We start from the raw sequence: 21,971 nt of genomic DNA on the forward strand, positions 1-21,971 counted from the left end.
TTCAGAATGCACAATGAGCACTTGACTTGCAGTATCACTTGTTTAGATTTCCTAGAACGATAAGAAAATTCTCCATAAAAAACTTTTCCTTTCCTTGATAGTTTTCCTTTGATGATTTATGAGTCATTTATTTTGGAGTTCAATATTTGTCTAAGACCTTAAAGTGGATCATATGGAAAAAGTAGGACTCAACCCACTGGGAATATTTGAATGCTACTACTCTGTACTGCATCCGTATTTCCTGTGTTTAGTTAGCCTTGGCTTCTTTCCATGACTATCACGTCTCTATCCAAGACAGATTGTGAATGTATTTATTATACTTTTGCAGTAATGGTCCTGCTATAGGTTACTTCGTTGTATGACTTTGAGTAGGAGAGGAAGGAGCTTTCCTTCATGATTCAGAACCCTGGGGTACTGACTTCAATGCATGTGGATAGGGGATGGCGTCCTGTGGTTGTGCCTGTGCTTTAGAGGTTTCTCCTGTAGGAAGCTTCATGAGAGTATGGTTAATGAACAGTATGATGTCTTACACTGTGAACACCTGGGAACAGCTCACCCTTTGAAACTCTGTTCTGTGCATCAGACACTAGCTTTCTCACCTTTATTGGGACATTAACCAAAGCTAGAATATTGGTGATGTTGACTCTGTTTACATATTTGTAACTTGGTTTTAGTATGGAATCGAGACTCTAAAGCTGCTGAGGACATTTAAATATAAAGATATATTACTGCCAGGCGCTGTGGCTCATGGCGGTCATCCTAGCTACTCAGGAGGCTGAGATTTGAGGGTCGCAGTTTAAAGCCAGCCTAGGCAGGAAAGTCTCTGAAACTCTTATCTCCCATTAACTACCAGAAAATTGGAACTGGAGCTGTGGCTCAGTGGTAGAGTGCTAGAGTGCTAGAGTGCTAGAGAGCTCCAGGATAGCACTCAGGCCCCAAAATCAAACCCCACGACTGTCAAAGCATAATAATAAAAATATATATTATTAAATCCTTTGTAATCTTCGAGTTGTATTTTTTTTGTAAATTGAGGGTTGTGAAAAGATTGCACTTAGAGTGAAAAATCATAGGCCTTCCCTCCCCCAGTTATTGTTACCTCATTTAGAAGCCAAACCTATTTTGTGGATGTTTATTGGGGCCTTTGAAAGATGGGTCTCATAGCTCATGAAGGTTGGGGTTTTGGAGTTTTGGGATTTCCCAAGACCTACTATAGTAAGAATGAACTAGTGCAGACAGATCTTTAGGGGAGTGAAATAAGTTTTGTTTTGCAAGTTGGCAGTGGTAGATTGGTAGTAGTAGCCAAGAGCACCATATTGAGAAGGGCTCAGTGTCAAGCAAAACAATGCAGCGATCCATAATCCATGTGTACTGTGAATGCAGTAGGGAGAGTACTTGCCAGGGAGCTGGGTATTTGATGACCTTGTTCTATGTAAAAGGCCATTTAGCTAACTACAATTGCTTCTTTTCTTCCTGGTATGAAAGAAAACTCACTATATGAGTTGAAAACTCACTAAACCTTCTTTTCATTTTTTACTTTTAAAATGCTTGCATTTATTTTTTTTTAAACAGGCTTAGAACCCACACCATGGATAACTTATTGGACTTTGCCTGAAAGGAGTCATTAGTACCACTGAAGATTTGAGCATCCTGGCTGCAGGTTTTTCAGAATGAATGGGCGGTCATGCAGCATGAGTCTCCACCGGACACCAGGAACACAGGGGCCTGGGATGGTCAGTGGCCAGCATATTCCTCCCATCCGAGCCCATTCAGGGACTCCTGGTCCTTTGTCCTATGGCAGCACACCAAGTCCAGCTCTTGGAAGCCTTGCTAGCAATTTCCATCTCAAGATGTCCTCGGGAGGAGGAATGGCTCCTCAGAACAACGTGGCTGAGAGCCCCATCCATCTACCTGCCCTGAGCCCCAGGCGACAAGTGCTCACCAATGGGAAACCACGATTTCAGGTCACCCAGGCTGGAGGCATGTCAGGGTCACATACTTTAAAGCCAAAGCAGCAAGAGTGTGGAAGTCCTTTTCCTCCAAATCCTGGGAAAGGTAGGATTATATTTCTGGGATCCTTTAAAAGTGGAAGCTTTTTAAAAACTGTTTGCCGGTAGTTGCTATAGAAAACGTATTAAAATATCAGAGTCAAGGTCTATGGTCTCACTATGATACCTAACTTGCGTGGTAAAGGGGGGGTAGCTCTAGGTAAATGCCATGTTTGTCCAACAAGGTGTGTGGCACTTTGGTGATCTGTGAAAGAGAGTGGAAGGTTAAGACAGAAAGATCAGTCCTATGGAGGCAGAGGATGGTAGTTAAAGAAGAACAGAAGCAAATTTAGACAGGTCTCTCCTCCCCTATGGGCACTAAGCTCTTTCTGATTCACTGGGGAGTGGATTTTACAGGCCATGAATGAAGGAGGTGACTAGAACGGTCATTTATGCTCGTATTAGAAGTAATAGAAGAATGATGGGGTTTGGAAGGGAAAGGATCAGAAAAGGAAGACATTTTAATGACCAACAAAATGAGGAATCAGTGATGTAAATGGTAAGAAAGATGATTATTTTAAGAGTGAAGCTATCATTTTTATAATGTAGTTAGTAAGAAGAGGGAAACAAGCTGAAAGTAAAGGGCATAACTTTTTTTTTTTTTTTTTCCAGTACAGGGGATTGAACTCTGAGCCATGCACTTGCAAGGCCATAGCTCTACCACTGAGCTACCTCCCCAGCAAGAAAAATGAAAAGATGTATTTTGTAATTAGGGGAACTAGAAACCTGGTTAGTAGGACTTGGAGAGAGAACATGATTTTAACCCATTAATGTTCGATTGATTTTAAATTAAAGAACAATGATTGGGAATAGCAAATTATTTGGGTGATGTGATATAGAAAGAAGCTGAAATTCTATTGCGGATGGTAACTGTTTAGGCTAGAAAGAGAAAGAACCTAAATCTCATGTAAAATAGACCTTTGTTATGTAAAAAGAGTACACTTCTGCGATCCTTTGGTGGTACTGGGGTTTGAACTCAAGGCCTAGGCATTGTCCCTGAGCTTTTTTGTTTGAGGCAAAATGCTCTCTTACTTGAGTCACAGCTCCACTTCTGGCTTTTTTTTGGTGCTTAATTGGATACGAGTCTTGAGGACTTTTTCTTCATAGGCTGGCTTGGAACCACCAGATCTCAGTCTCTTGAGTAGCTAGGATTGCAGACATGAGCCACTGGTGCCTGGCTACACTAGTTATTTTTGAAACAGGACCCACCATCCCCTCTCCCCCCACCCGGCCCGTCTGTACCACATGTTCCTGTTCCTGCTTCACATGGTAGCTGGGATGGTAGGCAGATGCCATGAGTACCAGCTATTTTAGCTATCTAATCAGCCTTCCTATGTTTATATTAAAAGTGCTTATATTATTAAGTAGAAGTACTTGCAGCCTTCCAAATATCCATCCACCCAATTAATGTAGGGTGAATAATGCTTTATATCAGGCAAAGAGAGTTTTTAACTGTAATTCTGTGTGTGGCGTTGTATAAATGGGGAGTTTTTGTTAAACAACACTTAGCCTATATGTAGTTTTAAATTTCTTCTTTTTCTTCTTTTTATTTATATACATTGGGTTTAGGTTTGGCATTAGGGTGTTTTATTTCTTAGAAGTACTGGTGTTTAATATAGGAAAAGATTTCCCTGAGAAGAGTACCCCAAAATCATTCTCTTATTGTTAGGTTGCTATGTTCATGGCACACAGCAAGCTAAATTTCTTAATCTCAAAGTTGGGGGGATTTGAATTTTGAAGAGGCTACGATCTAGTAAAATCTTTCAGCTCATGCCTTACTAGTGGACTATAGATTTGCTTGTGTTTACAAATCTGCCTTTGCAGTTATAATATTAATAACTTGCATTTATTGTTTCATCAGTTAGCATGTGTCATGCAGAGTGTTGAATGATCTCCAGTACATTGTCTCAGTTATTCTTTACAGCAGCTCCTGAGTCGTATGCTATGGTTGATTAACTGCTAAGAGAACTAAGATCTAGAAGGAATAAGAAACTTCCGGGCAGTAGCCAAGCAGAGTTTGGGAATATTACTTTGATGGTGATTAGAATTGGCTATAATTATAATCATGGTTAAAAATATGCTTCAGATACTTAAGTGAACTTTTAGGGTCAGTACACTTTGGAATGCTTGAGAAAAGTGGGTCTGCTTCCTGATTCTTCCATGGTGTTTTTGGATCCTTGCTCAGCTTGCTCCTTTATACTACTTGCTTCTGGACTTGCATGGTTGGGGCTTGCCCAGCACAGAGAAGGAACTGAAGACACGTTGATTATTCCTCTCAGTCTTATACCTTGGGGTTACCATCAGTGGTTGATGATACCAGAAGTGGCTGAATATGTTCCTTACAGATCTCAGCCAAGAGTGGTAACTCCAGGCTCTCATCCAGCCACATGGGAGGAACAGGTTGATGGATAGCAGTTAGAGAGAGGCCAGTGAGACTAAAAAAGAAGATTGCAAGATTCTGTTCCAGCCCATGGCACATGGGTAGAGTGGCACATGGTTGTCATCATTTAGCAACATGGGGAAAGCACAAGTAGGAAAAATCACATCTCAGCTGGCTTGGGCATAAACTAAGACTCTACCTCAAAAATAACCAATATAAAAAATTTGCTGGAGGTATAACTCAAGTGGTAGTATGACTGTCCAGCAAGTGCAGGGTTCTGAGTTTAATACCCAGTATTAGAAAAACAAAACAAAACCTTTTTTTTTTTGAAGCCAGGCAAAATGGCTTTAGCTTGTAATCTTAGCTACTGGGGATGCAGAAAACAAGAGGACCTTAGTTCAAAGCTGAAAAGTTAAAAGAGACTCATCTCAACCAGTCGGTTGGGTGTGATGGAACATGTCTGTATACCATCTTTCTGGGAGGAATAAATAGGAGAATTAGGGCTGGGACTAAGTGGGCAAAAATACAAGCCCTATTAAAAAAATAAGGCAAAAAAGGGCTGTGTGCTTGGCTCAAGTGGTAGAGTAGGTACTCGCAAATAAAATGCTGTGTGTTCAAATCCCAGAAAATATCTCCTACTCCAAAGAAAGTGCTCTTGGTTGACAGTTTTTAAATTAAGCCAATAACTGATGATGTGGGATTGTTTAAAGTTCATCTGATTATTTACTCAACAAATAATTGCTGAACGTATACTATGAGTGAGCCTCTGGTCTGGTGATACGTTAGCCAATGAAATCCTGTCCTTGCCTTAGGGATGTTGGAGAATTCAGATAAATATATGTGCAGTTAGCACATAAAGTATAATGATTGCTCCTATGATAGGGAGGCACAGAGGTTTTTCTGTCCACACTACTTGCCAGGTTGAACCTTGTAGAAGATTAGAACCTCTGAAGAGTGGTGCTCAGCTTTGCACTTGTGCATGATGCACATCCTGGTGTTGTGCCTAGCACCTGTGCCTATGAGGGACTGTTTCAAACTTACTCTGAGTGGGGTGAAAAGAACATTCACAATCTGGAGGGGAGAGATTGTGGGGGCATTTAATGAACTTCCTTTGGCCTGGTTCCACATGGGTTTGGGGTACAGACACTACTTGAAGAGATGAAGCTGGAGAGAAAAAAGTAGTAGGTAGATGAAGAAACGAATAATTGGCCCAGGAATTCAACCCTGTCATGAGGACATGGGTTGAACGTGTAACTCTGCATACTTGATGAAGTTCTGCAGAAAATTAGAACTGAAGGGATCTATATGTATATATTTGCCTATGTGTATACATACATGTGTAGGAATAAAGAGATTTATTACAAAGAATTGGCTTAAGGGATTATGGAGGCTTGACAGGTTACAAAAATCCTCTGAGTGAGTTAGCAAGTTGGAGACCCTGGAAAAGGGATAGTTTTAATTCCAATTTGAGTATGACAGCCTATGAATCAAGAGAGCTCATGGTGTAGTCTCTGTCCAAAGGCTGACAGGCTTGAGACCCAGACCACTTTGAGTTCAAAGCCAATTAAAAAGGCAATGTTCCCATCCAAAGGCAATCATGCAGAAAAGAATTCACCCTTACTTAGTGGATTAGGCCTTTCAGCTAAGTGGATGAGGCTTACTTGTACTAGTGAGGGTGATCTGTCGTACTCAGTGTCATGATTTAAATGTTCAACTCATCCCCAAATACCTGAAAGAAACACTTAGAGTAATATTTCATCATTTTGACTTGTGTGACCAAGTCAAGATCACATATAAAATGAACCATTATAGGCTGGGTGGCTGGTGGCTCACTCCTATAATCCTGGCTACTCAAGAGGCTGAGTACTGAGGGTTGTAGTTCAAAGCCAGCCCAGACAGGAAAGTTTGTGAGACTTTTTTTTTTTTTTTTTTTTTGTCGGTCGTGGGGCTTGAACTCTGGGCCTGGACGCTGTCCCTCAGCTCTTCAGCTCAAGGCGAGCGCTCTACCACTTGAGCTACAGCGCCACTTCCGGTTTTCTGGTGGTTTATTGGAGATAGGAGTCTCACGGTCTCTCCTGCCCGGGCTGGCTTTGAACCTCGATCCTCAGATCTCAGCCTCCTGAGTAGCTAGGATTACAAGCGTGAGCCACCAGCGCCCGGCGTGTGAGACTCTTTTTATCTCCACCAAAAAAGCTAGAAGTGGAGCTGTGGCTCAAGTGATAGAGTGCCAGTTTGGGGCAAAAAATAAAAATAATAGCCCAGCTAATTATCAGTAATTGTACACAGTCCTGGAATTCAAGCCCCCAGACCAGACCCAAATAAATAAATAAACAAACAAATAAAATGACGGTTATAGTGACGGCATCACTGATTCAGGATAAGGTATAATTTACATAGTGGTTAAACAAGTGCATATTTTGAGTCTTGAGAGTGATTGTTTTAACTCAGTGGGATATAATAGAGTTTTGTGCAGAGAATTTAGGTTCTTAAGCATTGTCACACAGACAAACATCTGACTGGAACGCTGGATAATTTCTAGGGGGGAGCCTCCTAAGAAGCATACAGTTGACTAATACCTCTGTTACGTAAGGATTGAGTTAGCTGTTTCCTTTTGGTTGCCGTATCACAGAGAAGACTGAAGGAGGAAGGAAGAAGGGCAAAAGATAGACAGGATGTGTCTTGGGTCTGGCAAGGTAGTTCAGTGATAGAGTGCTTGCCTTGCAGGCATGAGGCCCTGGGTTCGATTCCTCAGCACCACATAAACAGAAAAGGCCAGAAGTGGCGCTGTGGCTCAAGTGGTAGAGTCCTAGCCTTGAGCTGAAGAGCTCAGGACAGTGCATAGGCCTAGAGTGCAAGCCCCACAACTGACCAAAAACAAACAAAAAAGACACATCTTTCCAAACGTGCCCCCATAAAGAAGAGCTTCATCCAGCTAGCGCTACTTAAGTAGCCAATCCTGACGTAAACTATTTTTTTTAATTTAATTTTATTCTCAGAGTGATGTACAGAGGGATTACAGTTAAATAAGTACGGTAGTGAGTTCATTTCTTGCTGAACTTGTTACCCCCCCCCCCATTTTTCTCCCACTTCTCTTGCTGCCATTCCCCCTCACCCCAAGTTGTACAGTTCATTTCCATCATAGTGTCTGGTCAGTATTGCTGTTGCATTGGTCCACCCTTTGTCCTTGGTCGCAACATTTTGTTCCCCTTCCCTTCCCTAATTCAGATAAACATATATACAATACCCAGGGTACCAGCATCAAATACAGTGACAATGGGATAAACCACAGGGGAAAAAACAAAAAAAACACAAAAGAAGGATGAGAAGGTGGCTCAGTGGAACAGTGCTTGCCTCCCATGCATGAGGCCCTGGGTTCGATTCCTTAGTACCACATAAGCAGAAAAAGCAGGAATTGGCGCTGTGGCTCAAGTGGTAGAGCGCTAACCTTGAGCTGAAGAGGTGAGGGACAGAGCCTAGGCCCAGGGTTCAGGCCCCATAACTGACAAAAAAGAAAAACACAAAAGAAAAAAGAATCACATAGCACATTAACAACAACAACAAAAGAAATCTTCATCTTTCCATGTCTTGGAGTTATTTCGTTTAGCATCATCTTCTACTGACTAAGTATTTCTTAAGCAGTGTTCCTTCTTTTGTCCTGAATGTCTTAAAAAGTCTGCAGAATCAAGAAGCACCGGCTGCTTCTTTGTCCTCAAATGTGTGCGATGCCACATTGAATCGCCTGGGTAGGCAGTGGCTCCAGATTACTGCATGGTACTTCTCTTTCCAAATTAATCATTACTCTTATGCAATATCCTGTTCAATAACCTTTCACAGCTTCCAAAGATGATCCTTGTCTGAATCGATTTCCATCTTGTGGATAGGAAGATAAAAGATTTCTGGGGAGTTTTATTATCTCTTTGTTTTTATTTAGCTGATGTTTCACTGGAAAGAGGAGTTTCTCTTGTTTCTTTTTGAGAGTCATTGGTTGTAGATGCATTAATTCTTTTCTGATATCCTCAGCTATCATTCATCACCTTTGATGCATAGACAAATACAGTCAGGGAAACCCCTGCCCCTGACTGTATTTGCCTGTATTTTTTTGTTTTTTGTTTTTGTTGGTGTGGAGCTAGGGGCTGGGAGCTGTCCCTCAGCTCTTCAGCTCAAGGTTAGTGCTCTGCTACTTGAGCCACAGCGCCATTTCTGGTTTTCTTGTGGTTTATTGGAGATAGGAATCTCATGGACTTTCTTGCCAGGGCTGACTTTGAACTACGATCTTCAGATCTCAGCCCCCTAAGTAGCTTAGGATTACAGGCACCCACTTTGCCTATTTTGTTTAAAAACATGTTCCCATTAGGTACTTTCTTGCTTTCAAGGTGTAAGATGTTAGAGACTTACTTGTGGACTCTTGGACCTCCCAGCCTCATTCCTGGAACTCTCTTCCCACACAGTCCATTTCCCTGTCTCTAGATGCTTAGAAACAGATGTGAAAGGGTATTTCTCCTAACAAGTATCCTAGTTGATTCTGGGGTGTCATTGCTTTTCAGCTTAGGAAATACATTAGATGAAAAGAACATTTTGCCACTAAAATACAATATTTTGAAGCCCATTTGTTAGTGGCTGATAATCCTAGCTGTTACTCAGGAGGCTGAAGTTTAAGGATTGGGGTTCAAAGCCAGCTTGGACAGAAAAGCTCATCAGACACTAATTTCCAATTAACCAGCAAAAACGTCTAGAAATGGAGGTGTGGCTCAAGTGGTAGATCACCAGGCTTGAGTGAAAAAGCCAAGAGAGAGTATAAGTTTTAAGTCTCAGTACTGGCATCCAGCTCCCTCCCACCCCCCGAGACAATATTCTGTGTTCTTCCTTTTTACATATTTCTTAGTAGCATCATTGTGATTACTCTTAGATTAAGGTAGTAGAAATTATCTTTTTAATTACTTTAAATTTTAAATTATTTTTAAAATTGCTTGCTTATTTCATGTAAGAGATAAGTGTTGCTGGCCACTAAGGGCCATGAAATACATTCTCAATTGGCATCTTACTAGCCTTGCTGGAACTTGTAAGCAGCGGAGCCTAGTCCTGTTGTACCAATAAAAACATCTCCCTACGTCCTGTTCCAACAATCTCTTATTGTAATTAGACTGGTAGAAACACATTTTTCAAAGCATCTGAGAAGTCAGTCTTATGATCTTACTTTAAGCACATTTGACACAACTATTTAAATATTTAAGACAATTCTACATTCCCCATACCCAGTGGACTATATAATTGGGAAGATTTTCATTATAAAGGTTTTTATTTTACCTCAGGGCTTATGACATTTCTTGTTGGGCTGTGCTGTCCTTGGAGACAAAGGGTTTAGTTATTCATTAGCGTTTATGGGTTATTCATTATTGTTGGCCAGAAAAAAACAACAACAGAATAATATCAACAAAGAACACTAAACTAATTGGGATTAAAAAATTCTTGTGTCACTTAAGGCTGGTGTAAAGCTCTTGTATGAGAAAGATAATATATTGTGCGAACCTGGGAGGTCTACAAATTAACATATTTTAAATACTATGTTGTTTTATTTTTTATTATTTACTTTTTACTGTTTGAGGTTGGCTGACTCACTTAGTGGTAATGAAGAGCTTAGGTTGACATTTGATTCCTCTCTTGGGTCATGTGGCTTCATTGTTTCTCTGCTCCAGCATCAATATTGCTACTAATGGAAAATGTTACTTTTCTCTATCATTCCTTTACTTTGGAGAAACAACAATGAAAAAAGACTGCTAACACCAATATTCACCACCCTGAGGAGTAGCAATATTGCAGCCCTCTCCTGTTGGAAGAGATATGAGATATAGTTAATAGCTAATTAGCTCAAGAAAGTTGCAGAAAGAAAATACTTGGACTTTTTATTTCCCCTTCTGTTTTTTAATCATTTATATTTCCTTGCACTTCCCAAGGTGGCTTCCTGAAGAATTGGAGCAAATAAAGTTAATATTCCATAAAAGATTCCAAAAATAACCAAACCAGTTTGAGCAAAGGCATCATTCCAGTTGAAGTGGCTAGACTTTTCATTTCAATCTGGCCAACAAGGCAGGTGAAAATACAGTGTTTACTTTTGCTTATTCCCTTGGCTATATAGGGTATACTTTGTATGATTTATTGATACTGGTGTGAATTAAATTGATGATGGATTTCCAGGCGCTCTACCACTGAGCCACCTTCTTAGCCCCTCCAAGTATTATGAATGAAAGATACGATTTGTTCCAGTTGTAAAGTGGTTGGCCAATCTGGTCATACTGAATCTTTAAAAGAATGGAGTGGCCAGGCGCCGGCGGCTCAAGCCTATAATCCTAGCTACTCAGGAGGCTGAGATCTGAGCATTGTGGTTCAAAGCTAGCCTGGGTAGGAAAAGTCCCTGAGACTCTTTATCTCCAATAAACCATTCAGAAAACTGGAAGTAGTGCTGTGGCTCAAGTGGTAGAGCGCTAGCATTGGGTTGAAGAGCTGAGGGACAGTGCCCAGGCCCAGAGTTCAAGCCCCATGACTGACAAAAAAAATAAGAGTGAATTCCATTAACACCACTAATCCCCCACCCCACCCCACCCCAACAAATGGTAAAGGACGCGAAACTGAAATGTAACATCCATTTGTCACTTGCAACGTATAATGTTGCCAAGCTGGATCAGCCTTACACTTGTGCAGTTCTTTGCAAACACGTTGATTCTCCTGCTTGGGTTTGGTTGGCAGTACTATCCCAGAAAGCAGGATACTTCATAATTGGGGGAATGAAGACATGATGGAGGCTCACTTTGCCAGTGATGTAGTTCTTTGAAGGAGGCAATCCACGATCTGTGATACCGTAATACAGATGTTTTGAGAAACCTTGATTTCATTCCATTCAAGTTGAAGGCTGCTGCTATTCCTGAAAGCGTATGCCTTTAAGAACTCTTAACTAACTAGCTGTCGTTTCCATCTGTAGGCTTGCTCCTGATTTGGACAGTATTACTTGACAATTCTCAACAATTGGTGCTTCTGGGCAGGCCCAGTGTTGTCTACCTGGAAGAGCCAGGCAGCCTTGTCTTGTGTAGACACCTGAGTGACAGCTCTGTATGCCAGGGTACCTTGCCTCACCTCTGTCTGTATCAGGTCTCTAAACCCAGGCTGGCAGATACCATGAATGTGAATGGATTCTGTTTCTTCTGACTCACTCATTTTAAAGACACAATGAGTGGTTACTTATATTTGATAGCTATTTTCATGGCTGCCTGATCTGAATAATGAAAGCAACGGAAGTAAGGTAATCGACTCTGACATAATAAATGAGTTAAAAGATGGATCCCGTGGCATCGGAGCATGCTGCCCCCAAGACAGCTGGTGGGACCGCTGGCTTGTGCATTTCTCCAGATACAGGTTAGAATTTCAGTCTTGGGGCTACCCCAGACCTACTGAACCGGCATGTGCATGGTTAGCAAGCTCCCAGTTGACTTGAGTTTAGGGCCTGTGCAGTGGCAGTGTGAAGATCAGCCGCAGTAGGGTCCTGAGCCCAGAAAGGTACAGAGCACTTGGGGTTTTGTTTTCTGTCGTCGCTGTCTTTTCAGTGTTAGGATCTGTGGTTAAGATCTGTGACTGTCTCTGTCTTTGAATCTGATGTTTGTAGGAGAAATTGGATGAGAAGCTAGATCGGGTGGAGGTGGAGGCCCGTCTCTTCTTAGCATGGCCACTGGCTGTCCACCTCACCCAGTACCCACTGTTGCCCTTGCTCTGGGCAGAGGCCTGGGAGGCCCTCCATGACACAAGTGTCCCGTGCTGCTCCAGTGTGGGTGAAGCTATTGGCTACCTTTGAGAATCTGTATTTTCCCTCCCTAATATTAAATAATAAATAACCCCCTCCCCCCCCAAAATGGAGAGAGATTCAAGAGGAATCAAATCTCTTTCTAACTATCTTTGCCTTTTAAGTAAGGGACCCATCATTTTACTTTGCCTTGCTCTCCACAGGTTAAATAATGAACGGTGTACTTTCAGCTGTCTTTTGAGAGAAGCCATTGCTTCTGGAGAAAGAGTGAGGAGACTGGACTCAGAAGACCACAGTTCAGAGTCGCTTTGCTAGCCTGCGCTAGGCTACTTGGCCTCCTTGCTTCTTTTCTTCCTTTATTAAATGGAGACAATATCTTATGCTCACTCTCAGTGGGCAGGTTGGAACCAGTAGACCTCACTTCCTTCTCTGGAACAGTAGCATGCCCAGGTCACCTTGGCTTTTTACTTAGGTTTCAAAATCACAATGATAGTCAAACATGGCTTGAGGTGAGGAGAGAGATGGAGAGCAGGGTTCATAATTGTACACAAAGACCTAAAGACATGAGAGTGAACCAGACAGATGAGTCAGGGAATGTTGCCATTGGGGACTTTGGAGAAGGAGAAGAGGTGAGTATTGGATACTATCCAAACCCCTTTGCTTGGCTTTCTATATTGTGACCACTTGGGTGGAAATCTCTGGTATGTAAGATAGGAGCAGAAAATGACATTTGCATTAGATCAAAAAGATGATTGATACCAAAATGTATATTGTAATTGTGACCCACCAGGGTCATGCCAGTCCTGGATTTCAAACAAAGTGTAGGGCAGCCTGGTTCTCTGGCCTCGGTATCTGCTGCTGTATGAGAGGGTTCATGCCACTGTGCAGTTAGTTATTCATGTGGTCTGAGGGCAAGGATATACAGCTTACTCATCATTTCAAGTCTGGTTATTGTGGCGTGCATGCTACTTGATTTGTAGATCCACGGCTCTAAAAACGATTTTCAGAACAGTTCAAATACTAGAAAGCAAAACTGAAAGCCCCACCAATAACACTGAGATCAAGCAAAATATTTTAAGAGTTCATTTCTTATCAGAAGGCTTTTCACTCTGTTTGGGTAGGATAAAGCATCTAATTTACTATTGAAACTAGGACACATCCAAGAATGAATGGGAACCTATGCATAATTATGCTTAGATATAATTATCCTGGGCAAAGTAGAATGTAGGCTTATCCTACCTTTTTAGGGAAGTTCAATTTGTGTTTCAAGTCAGAATTTTACCCATCCACCTTAATGTAAAGTAGTTCAAGCTTAGTTGATTAGAGCCAGCTTCATATTAGTTAATAATAAATTTAACTATTGGAACCAGTGAGTGATTTTTTAGTAGATTATTAGGTAGAGCTCATAAGTTTCTACTAGCTATTCATTATTTCACACTTTCTATGTTGTAAAACTGTAGCAAGTTTTACATATCTTAATTGAATCCTTCACTAATTTAGGAGGTATTGTCATTGAAAACAGGAGTGGGGGAGGATGGGATGGGAAGGGGAAACAAAGGAGGAGGCTACAATGCTTGATAAGAAATGTATTCATTATCTTGCCCATGTAATTGTAACCCCTCTGTACAGTATTTTCACACACACACACACACACACACACACACACACACACACACACACACACACACACACACACACACACACACACACACACACACACACACACACACACAAATCAGGAGAAGCTTAGAAAGATTAAAGGGGACTTCTTCAAGAACTCCTCTTGGAGTCACCAGGCATTTTAAACCATGTCTTGCAGACTCTAGAGACCTAAATACTTTTAGAAGAAAGATACTTTTTTTTTTTGTTGGCATGTTGAGTTTTGCATCCAAAGGTCAGGTTCTTGGCAACTGAGAAAAACTTCCTGAAAGCTTCATTATGCCCAGCAGAATCACTACTGCATGTGGTGGTATTGTGTCTGTTACCTATTAGTTTTGAAAAGAACAGAAAAGCGGAAGCAGAGAAACCACTGTCAAGTAAATTGTTGCAGGTGTTTGTGTTGTGTTAAACGTGTCCTGTGCTATTTGCTTAAAATAGTGGTTTTGGTGCTTCAGATAGGCAATAAGAAATAATTGTAATTAAACAAAGAGAAGTGGTGTGTGTTTGAGCCACTATTTTGGATCAGGTAGAGTTGCTCAGCCATATACCTAGGGTACAACTCGCCAAGGTCTCTCAGAAGAATCCCACAAGTGTCATTAGGTTAACCAAATCTAAGCACCTAGGGAGATGAAGCGACTGGGCAGTTTTACAGGACTAGGGCAAGGCAGAGCTGGGGACAGAATGCAGCCTCTTATGCGCCTACTGTATTCTGTCAAGATGAGTCAGGACATTCAACTGAGCAAGACCCCAGGGCTTCCTGTATAGCATCTAACTGACTCCCCCAAGTTACTTGTTCAAGATTCTTTGGCTGCAGGCTCGAGACCCAATGAACTTTGTACTTGCTTAAATAAAGGGGGGTTTTAATCTTAAATTACACACACACACACACACACACACACACACACACACACACACAATTTTTAAGTAATGGTGTAGAGTTACCATTCAGCAAACCGGTTTGTGAATATAGTGCATCTCGATCAGTGTTGGCCTTTTTTCATCATTCTCTCCCATCCCTGCCAACCCATCCCTCCCCTCAGTTTTCTTAATATTGTTGGATGTACATTGTTCTTTATGGCTGCATTTTGAACTCAGGACCTTGAGCTTGCTTGGCTTTAGTGCATGGCTAATGATTTACCACTTGAGTCCCACCTGCTGTCCAGTGTTTTGCTGGTCTTATGGACTTTGTTGCCCAGATATTTCTTTACTCCTCTCTTCTTGCCATTATGTGTACCATGGCCCAGTTTAGACACACACAGGCACATAGACACACACAGACACACACCATGAGTACCAGATCACCTAAAATTCAAAGTTTCAGAGTGGCATTTTTTTTTTCATTTTCCTGTCATCTTTAGAATAGCAGAACAGTCAGGGGCAGTAACAAAAGTTTATGGATATTGTGAAAAAAAATCTGAAATGCTAAAAATCAAGTTAAAATAGAAGAAATCAGGAATAATAAACACAATCTAATGAAATAAAGTTTTCTCATCAGTCCCCATGAAAGCCAGCTTTCATTGTTTGAAGTATTGCTATTTGAAATACATCCTTTGGTTCTTCCACTACTGGAAAGCAGGGACTATTTGGTTAAATATTACATTCCTAGATCCTTTGACCCAGTGAGCATTAGTAAATGCTTGTTAAATGAATGAAGTGAGTCTGAAATTTCATAATCTTGGCATTGTGGGACAGTGGGTATTAACTCTACTGTCACCACAGTCCTGCAACAGCATTAATTTCCATGTTCTTAGATAATTCCCCAGAGAAGACAGCTCTTAGCAACATTAGAAATGTGGGACCAGTTCTTTGGAGTCAGAAGATGGGCAATGAACTGGGAAACAAAGGGAAGAGAAGAAAGAGGACATTGTCAATAAAGAATGTGGGAACACATAGAATAGCGTATATCCACAGTCATTATCTGTTATAGTCCTATTTTTGTTACCTCTTTATTATTCTCAAACACAGGAAATAGACAGTATTGTCTATTTATGTCTCCTAATTAAAAATCAATATAATTTCCCAGCTGAAAGACAAGGAAACTCTAAAAGCATTACAAGTGATAATAAAGTATGCATTTAAATGTGAAAATGCACCCATAGAATGACAGTCAAAGGCAGTGAAGCAGTGACATAAGCTTTTCAGCACAGTGCAGAATTAGCTGAAGTTTGGTTAAATCAGTCAGGTTGTCCTGCAGGCTCAAATAGCTGGTTGCTTTGCTTTCAGTGATATCATTGATGAAATGGTAGACACATGATTTCTCAGTCCTCCCTTGATTTGCTCTGTAATTTTACTGTAGATAGTTTAAGATAAATATAGAAGCATGAAAAAGTGGACTTCTATTCTGAACTCACGGCAAGCTCGATGAAGCAGGCCTTGTCACAGAGATATGTGTAGACAGTGTGAGTGTGTGTGCCAGTTTGTGTGCCAATGCCCATTTGGTTCATACTGACCATAGGCTGGGAGGAGGACATCTCATATTTCAGGTGGAACCATTAACGCTTAGATAATGAAGAAGACCTTGTTTTGAGTGACGGACACAAAGAAATTTTATTTCATTGGATTTCAGGGGGGCGGTTTTTGAGTTGCTTTTTATGCCAACTTTAATAATAATGGAATTTGGTGTGAGAAATCTGTCCTAAATGGACATCCAATGGTTCTATTAGGAAAGGAGAAGCAAGTGAAGTTCTTTCAACAGAGAAAAGTATATATGAGCAGTTTGTTAACTAGTTAATCAAGGACTGAGAAGAGCAGAAAAAAAGAACTCTGCGGTTATTCTATAAGCAGTATTGGCAGAAGCCACCATGACTCTTGAGCTGGAAGACTTAAAAGAATAAAGTGGAAGTTACCAGAAGCTAAAGTCCTGGAGCTGAGACTTGGTTGGTTTTCTGGTGTCTAGAAGAGCGGTGATGAACTGCTTTTCCAGTGATTAGTTTCCAGAATCAGATCAACAAGTATGAGCTCCTCCACTCTGAAGTATCACTTCAGATTCTGAAGTTCTCTACACTAGATGCCACATCAATTATGATGTTCAAAACCGAAGTCAGGATGATAGCTGTGACCTCTGGGCCTGTCCCATATTTTATTCTGGTTCTTATTTATTCTGGTATAGAATGTAGGGATAGTTAAGTGTAGGAAAAGCACATCAAACCCTATTATTTGTAGGAAAGGTAACTTGTACATTTGAAGTGTTTGAACAAACACAGAGGAATACAAGCAAAGTGAGATTATACCATCCTTTGCACAGTTTCTTTATAGTTTTAACCAGATTTGGAAGGACAATGATAGCTAATATGTAACAAAATATTATCGAAATTATTGCAAGTATCTGGAACTTTCTTTTTATATGCTAGCACACTTAAGCTTCCTCAAAATCAACAAAATAGGTACCATTATTCTTGTTATTTTTTTCTATTTTACAGATGAGAAAATGAATGTGTAATTGAGTAATACTTTGCAATAGCTAGTGGCAGAACCAGGATACAAATGAGCCAGTTGACTCTAGAATACATACATTTAGCCACTAAATCATATTACCTTTGTTTTTGTCTGTTTATTTTTTTTAAATATGTGTTCCTTCTTGTCAATGGATAGACAGCAAGTCCAATCATGTCTTCAGCGGTGATGTAACAAAACAGCAAATGCTTAATGCGTGAAAGGAAGAAGCACAAAATCTGGATCATGTACTAACTTCTTTATGTAGAGAAAGAGCTCCTCTAGCAATCGGGGCTCAGTAAAATGGGGAAGTTAAATGGCTTGAGTTGAATGATTTCAGATTGTCTAGCTGTCAATGTACTATGAGTGGAGAGGAGCCCCGTTAGCTTTTATGATCTGAGAAACAGATATGAAGCCTGCTTTGCAGGATTGATTATGCTAGACATAGATATGGCATAGATAGTACTAGCCATTGCTAAGTACCGTCAAAGTCAACAAGCTTAAAGACTTTGCTTTATTTGGATATTTGAACACTATAAGCCTGGCTGTTTTATTTTCTTTCATCCCGCCCCCCCACCCCCTACGAACTGACCACCGTCCCACCTTGTAAGGGGGACCAGGTTATCAGACTCATCTTTGATCTGGAGACAGAATTATGGAGCCTAGAGACCCAAAGAATCTAGAACAGTCTAGCAAATTGCTTCCAGATTAGGTGATGGAAAATTAGTTGACTCATTTAAAGAACTTCACTGTAAGGTTAAGGAGGGGATGTGGGTATTTGTGGGTCTTGGTGTATGTGTGGAAAGGCTTTTACATTTTATTTATTTATTTATTTAGTTAGTTAGTTAGTTAGTCATGGGGCCTTGGTGCTATCTCTGAGCTCTTTTGTTCAAAGCTAACGTTCTACCACTTGAGCCACAGCACCACTTCCAGTTTTCTGGTGGTCAGTCTGATGGACTCTCCTGCCCAGGCTGGCTTCCAACAGTGATCCTCAGAGCTCAGCCTCCCAAGTAGCTAGGATTAGAGGGTTGAGTCGCTAGACTCCCAGATAACTTATTTTTATCTCAAAGGTGTGATATTCCCATAAAAGGAACCTCTCCTCAGGTGATCCTTCTTTTATTCAGTTGCTCCTCACCTCTACATTTTCCAGTGCTTTTTTTTAAAATGTAAGAATAGAGCTCCAAACCTTTTATATTTATAAATAGGTCATGTTGCAGCATGTAGCACTTTATCAACAGTTTTATAAAATTTATGGGTTTATTTAGAAGTTCTAATGGGTTTCAAATTAGGCTCCGAGAGTTGCGAGTGTCACAGTTTGATACTCTTTTTTTTTTGGTGTATTTTGGAAAACAAAATAGTTTGGCTCATCTTCAGTGGGAAAATTGAATCCAGATACTTGTTTAGCTTGTTTTCCAAATAATTCCTCATAATCTTTGAATGGCACTGGAATTAAAAACTGTCATAGTATTTTGCTGTCTTTATGGTGGTAGATGATATCCATTTCATATACAAACGAGTTGAAAGCAGATGAGGGAGAGAGAGAGAGAGAGTGAGAGTGAGAGAGAGAGAGAGAGAGAGAGAGAGAGAGAGAGAGAGAGAGAGAGAGAGAGAGTGTGTCTGTGTTAGAATGGGCAGTAAGACTACTTTTACCTTGATGATTGTAGGGACATTCTATTTCTAATTTACGTTAGAGTAGAAAAAAAGAGACAAAAGTCACTTAGCACCTGACTTTGCAGCTCCTGGTCTTAGGTCTTTAATTGGAATTGAGCTAGAGAATCCCAGAAGATGAACTCAGTGCTGTATCCAATGGTGAGAAGGTTTCATCTAAGGTGCTATACCCAGCAAATCAGTTACTAGAAGTTTGAGGCAAGGAGTTGATTTTTTTTTTTTTCTGCATAAGCCAGGTGGCTGATTTTTTTTTTTTTCTGGTGACAGATGAAGTTAAGAATGAGTGAAGGTACTGTAATAAATGTATGCTGCTTTGGTTGACTCCACGTTGTGAACTTCTCACCTCTAATAGTTCTTATTTAAATGTCTCATCTTCAGAGGAGGAGAATTCAAATGTGGGTGATATGGGTGGTGAGGCAGCAGAGTGAATGTCTTGTTTGATACTTCACCACCCTAATAGGCCTAGCACAGGGTCTCTGTGTGTATGTTTTGGCATTGGTCTGTGGCTAGCAGTCTTTACTGAATACTATTTGCATAAAAGAGACTTTGTAATTTATGCAAAATCAAATTTCAAAGTATGCAAGTGACAAGATTTTTTTGTGTGTTTCAAGAAGGAATGAACTATTCAATGGGGGGAAAATGAATGAAGCATTAGTGGTCATTCTCTCTCAATCCTCTTATTTTCCAGAAAGTAGCACACAGAGGTGATGTGCCTCATTGTATGGTGATTATATGGTGTAGACCAAGAGTATGATAAACCTGAGATTCAACCCAAATCTGCCTCTCATGAGCTCTGAGACCATGAACAAGTAGACTTATCCTGCCTAAGACATACATACTGTTTATATCTACCTAATAGATACCTAAAATAATTAATATAATGCATATGTGTCTATATTTGTAATAAATATGACAGTATATATACATATATTATTTACAATTATATATATTTGTTATGTATGTATAATTACATATAAATTACATATAATTATATTTATTATATTATATCATATAGTTATATAGTATACACAATATAGTTATATAATATGTTCTCAAATATATATTTATATATAATACATATAATATGTAAATGATAAACAAAATAATATATTCATATATAAGTATATATTTATATATCAATAATATATTATAACAATATAAAATGTATAAATATATACATGCTCTGTATATGGCATAAGACTTAGTGGCTAAGAAATGATAATATATATATATATTTTTTTTTTTTTTGGGGTCCGGTCGTGGGGCCTGAACTCTGGGCCTGGGCACTGTCCCTCAGCTCTTCAGCTCAAGGCTAGCACTCTATCACTTGAGCCACAGTGCCACTTGCGGCGTTTTTCGTTTTGCTTATGTGGTGCTGAGGAGTCAAACCCAGGGCCTCAGGCATGCAAGGCAAGCGCTCTACCACTGAGCCACCTTCCCAGCCCCAGAAATGATAATATATTGCGTAGCATGTTGTGAGAATTGGGGCAATGAACAGTAGACTGTAAATCAGATAAGCAGGTCTCTAAGCTCAAGGTATTTTCCTTGAGCTTTCCATCTTTTCTCCAATATAAATTCTTGAGGGCAGAAGTTTGTTATTCCTGTGATGTGTGAGAACACACTGTGTGCTGGTGTGAATAAGGCCAAGTGACCACTCACCTTTTGCAAGTAGCAACCAAAGAATAAAATACCTGATATTTGATCACAGTAAATAAGAGAAATGTGAGAAGCTGTGCAGAAGAATGAAGTTCACAGGAATGGAGAAAATATATTCCAAGGAGGCCTGAGTAAGGCTTCTCTGAACCAAATAAAGAGTGAGACATCCGAAGACCTAATGAAGAGGGAACAGCAGGTGTCTATGTCCTAAGTCAGTATAATAGATACAGGTAATATACCTGATTCACTACAGCCAGATTACTTAGGTCCTTACAGATGGAGGTAGGGACTAAAGAGATTTCAGGTATGATGCAAACCTTTTGAAGCAAAGGATTTACGTAACATAACAGTTTAGAAGAGGATATTCCAATTTCTGTGTCAAAAATTAGCCTGGCTGGTGGGGTAACAGGAAGGCAGTTATGTTATTGGATTAGCCCTCCTGAAACAGATGGGTTGGTAGTGGTGGAAGTTTTAGATTTGGGCTAGTAAAACCAACATGACCAGATGAAGATTTGTGGGGGGTAATTAGAAACAGAAGAATCAAGGAATACTTGTAGCAAGTGGAAGTACCATTACTTGAGATGGAGAAGTCAGGGGTTGCTGGGTGGGATGGTGGTAGGAAATCAGGTTTCTGTTTTGTATATATTTGTGTACATTTTGAGATACCTATTAAGGCTAATAAGTGTCCCATGAGTTTTGTTACTACATTGTTGGATATACAGGACTGGCTCTGGAGCGAAGTGAGTGCCAGGGATAGGATTGTGACAGGTGACACCGAGGCCACCTGGCTGTACCAAAGGACAGAGTGTAGATGGAAAAGTTGACCAAGAATTCAGACATGACAACTCAACATTGGAGACTGGGAAGGAAAATCAGGGTTGAGGATGTCTTAGACGCCGAGTGGACAAAGTGATTCAAGAAGAAAGGAGAGATCAGCTAGGTCACATGACGCTGTGAGGTTAGGTTAGATGAAACCAGGAAATTCCCAATCCAGTTGGACAAGAGGAAGGTCACTGCTCCCTGGAGAAGAGAAAGGCCACATTGTGTCTGGTTTATTTGCTTTGTCCCCGGTGATACTCATAGTGTTGGAACATGGTAGAAACTTAAAAAAAAGTCTGTAGAGTGAATGGATGATAGGTTCAACTTCCCTTCCTTCCTCCTCCTTTTTTTTTTTTTTGGTTGGGTATGGGCCTTGAACTCTGGGCCTGAGCACTGTCCCTCAGCTCGTCAGCTCAAGGTGAGTACTCTACCACTTGAACTACAGTGCTACTTCCAGTTTTCTGGTGTTTATTGGAGGTAAGAGTTTCACGGACTTTCCTGCCCCGGCTGGCTTTGAACCACGATC

The 21,971-nt window shown here is 40.5% G+C and overlaps 1 protein-coding gene across 1 annotated transcript in view; it reads left to right on the forward strand.

Annotated features, from left to right (window-relative positions):
• Positions 1–21,971, forward strand: part of Glis3 (GLIS family zinc finger 3) — a 452,494-nt gene that overhangs the window by 16,315 nt on the left and 414,208 nt on the right. The window contains exon 2 of the mRNA XM_070035664.1: positions 1,570–2,052. Within this exon, the coding sequence (XP_069891765.1) occupies positions 1,668–2,052 (385 nt within the window). The 5' untranslated portion in view covers positions 1,570–1,667. The remainder of the gene's footprint in view (positions 1–1,569; positions 2,053–21,971) is intronic.

The sequence above is a fragment of the Dipodomys merriami genome, unplaced genomic scaffold (genome assembly GCF_024711535.1).
Source record: "Dipodomys merriami isolate MVZ:Mamm:240054 unplaced genomic scaffold, mDipMer1.0.p SCAF_26, whole genome shotgun sequence".
In the NCBI taxonomy this organism is placed as follows: Eukaryota; Metazoa; Chordata; class Mammalia; order Rodentia; family Heteromyidae; genus Dipodomys; species Dipodomys merriami.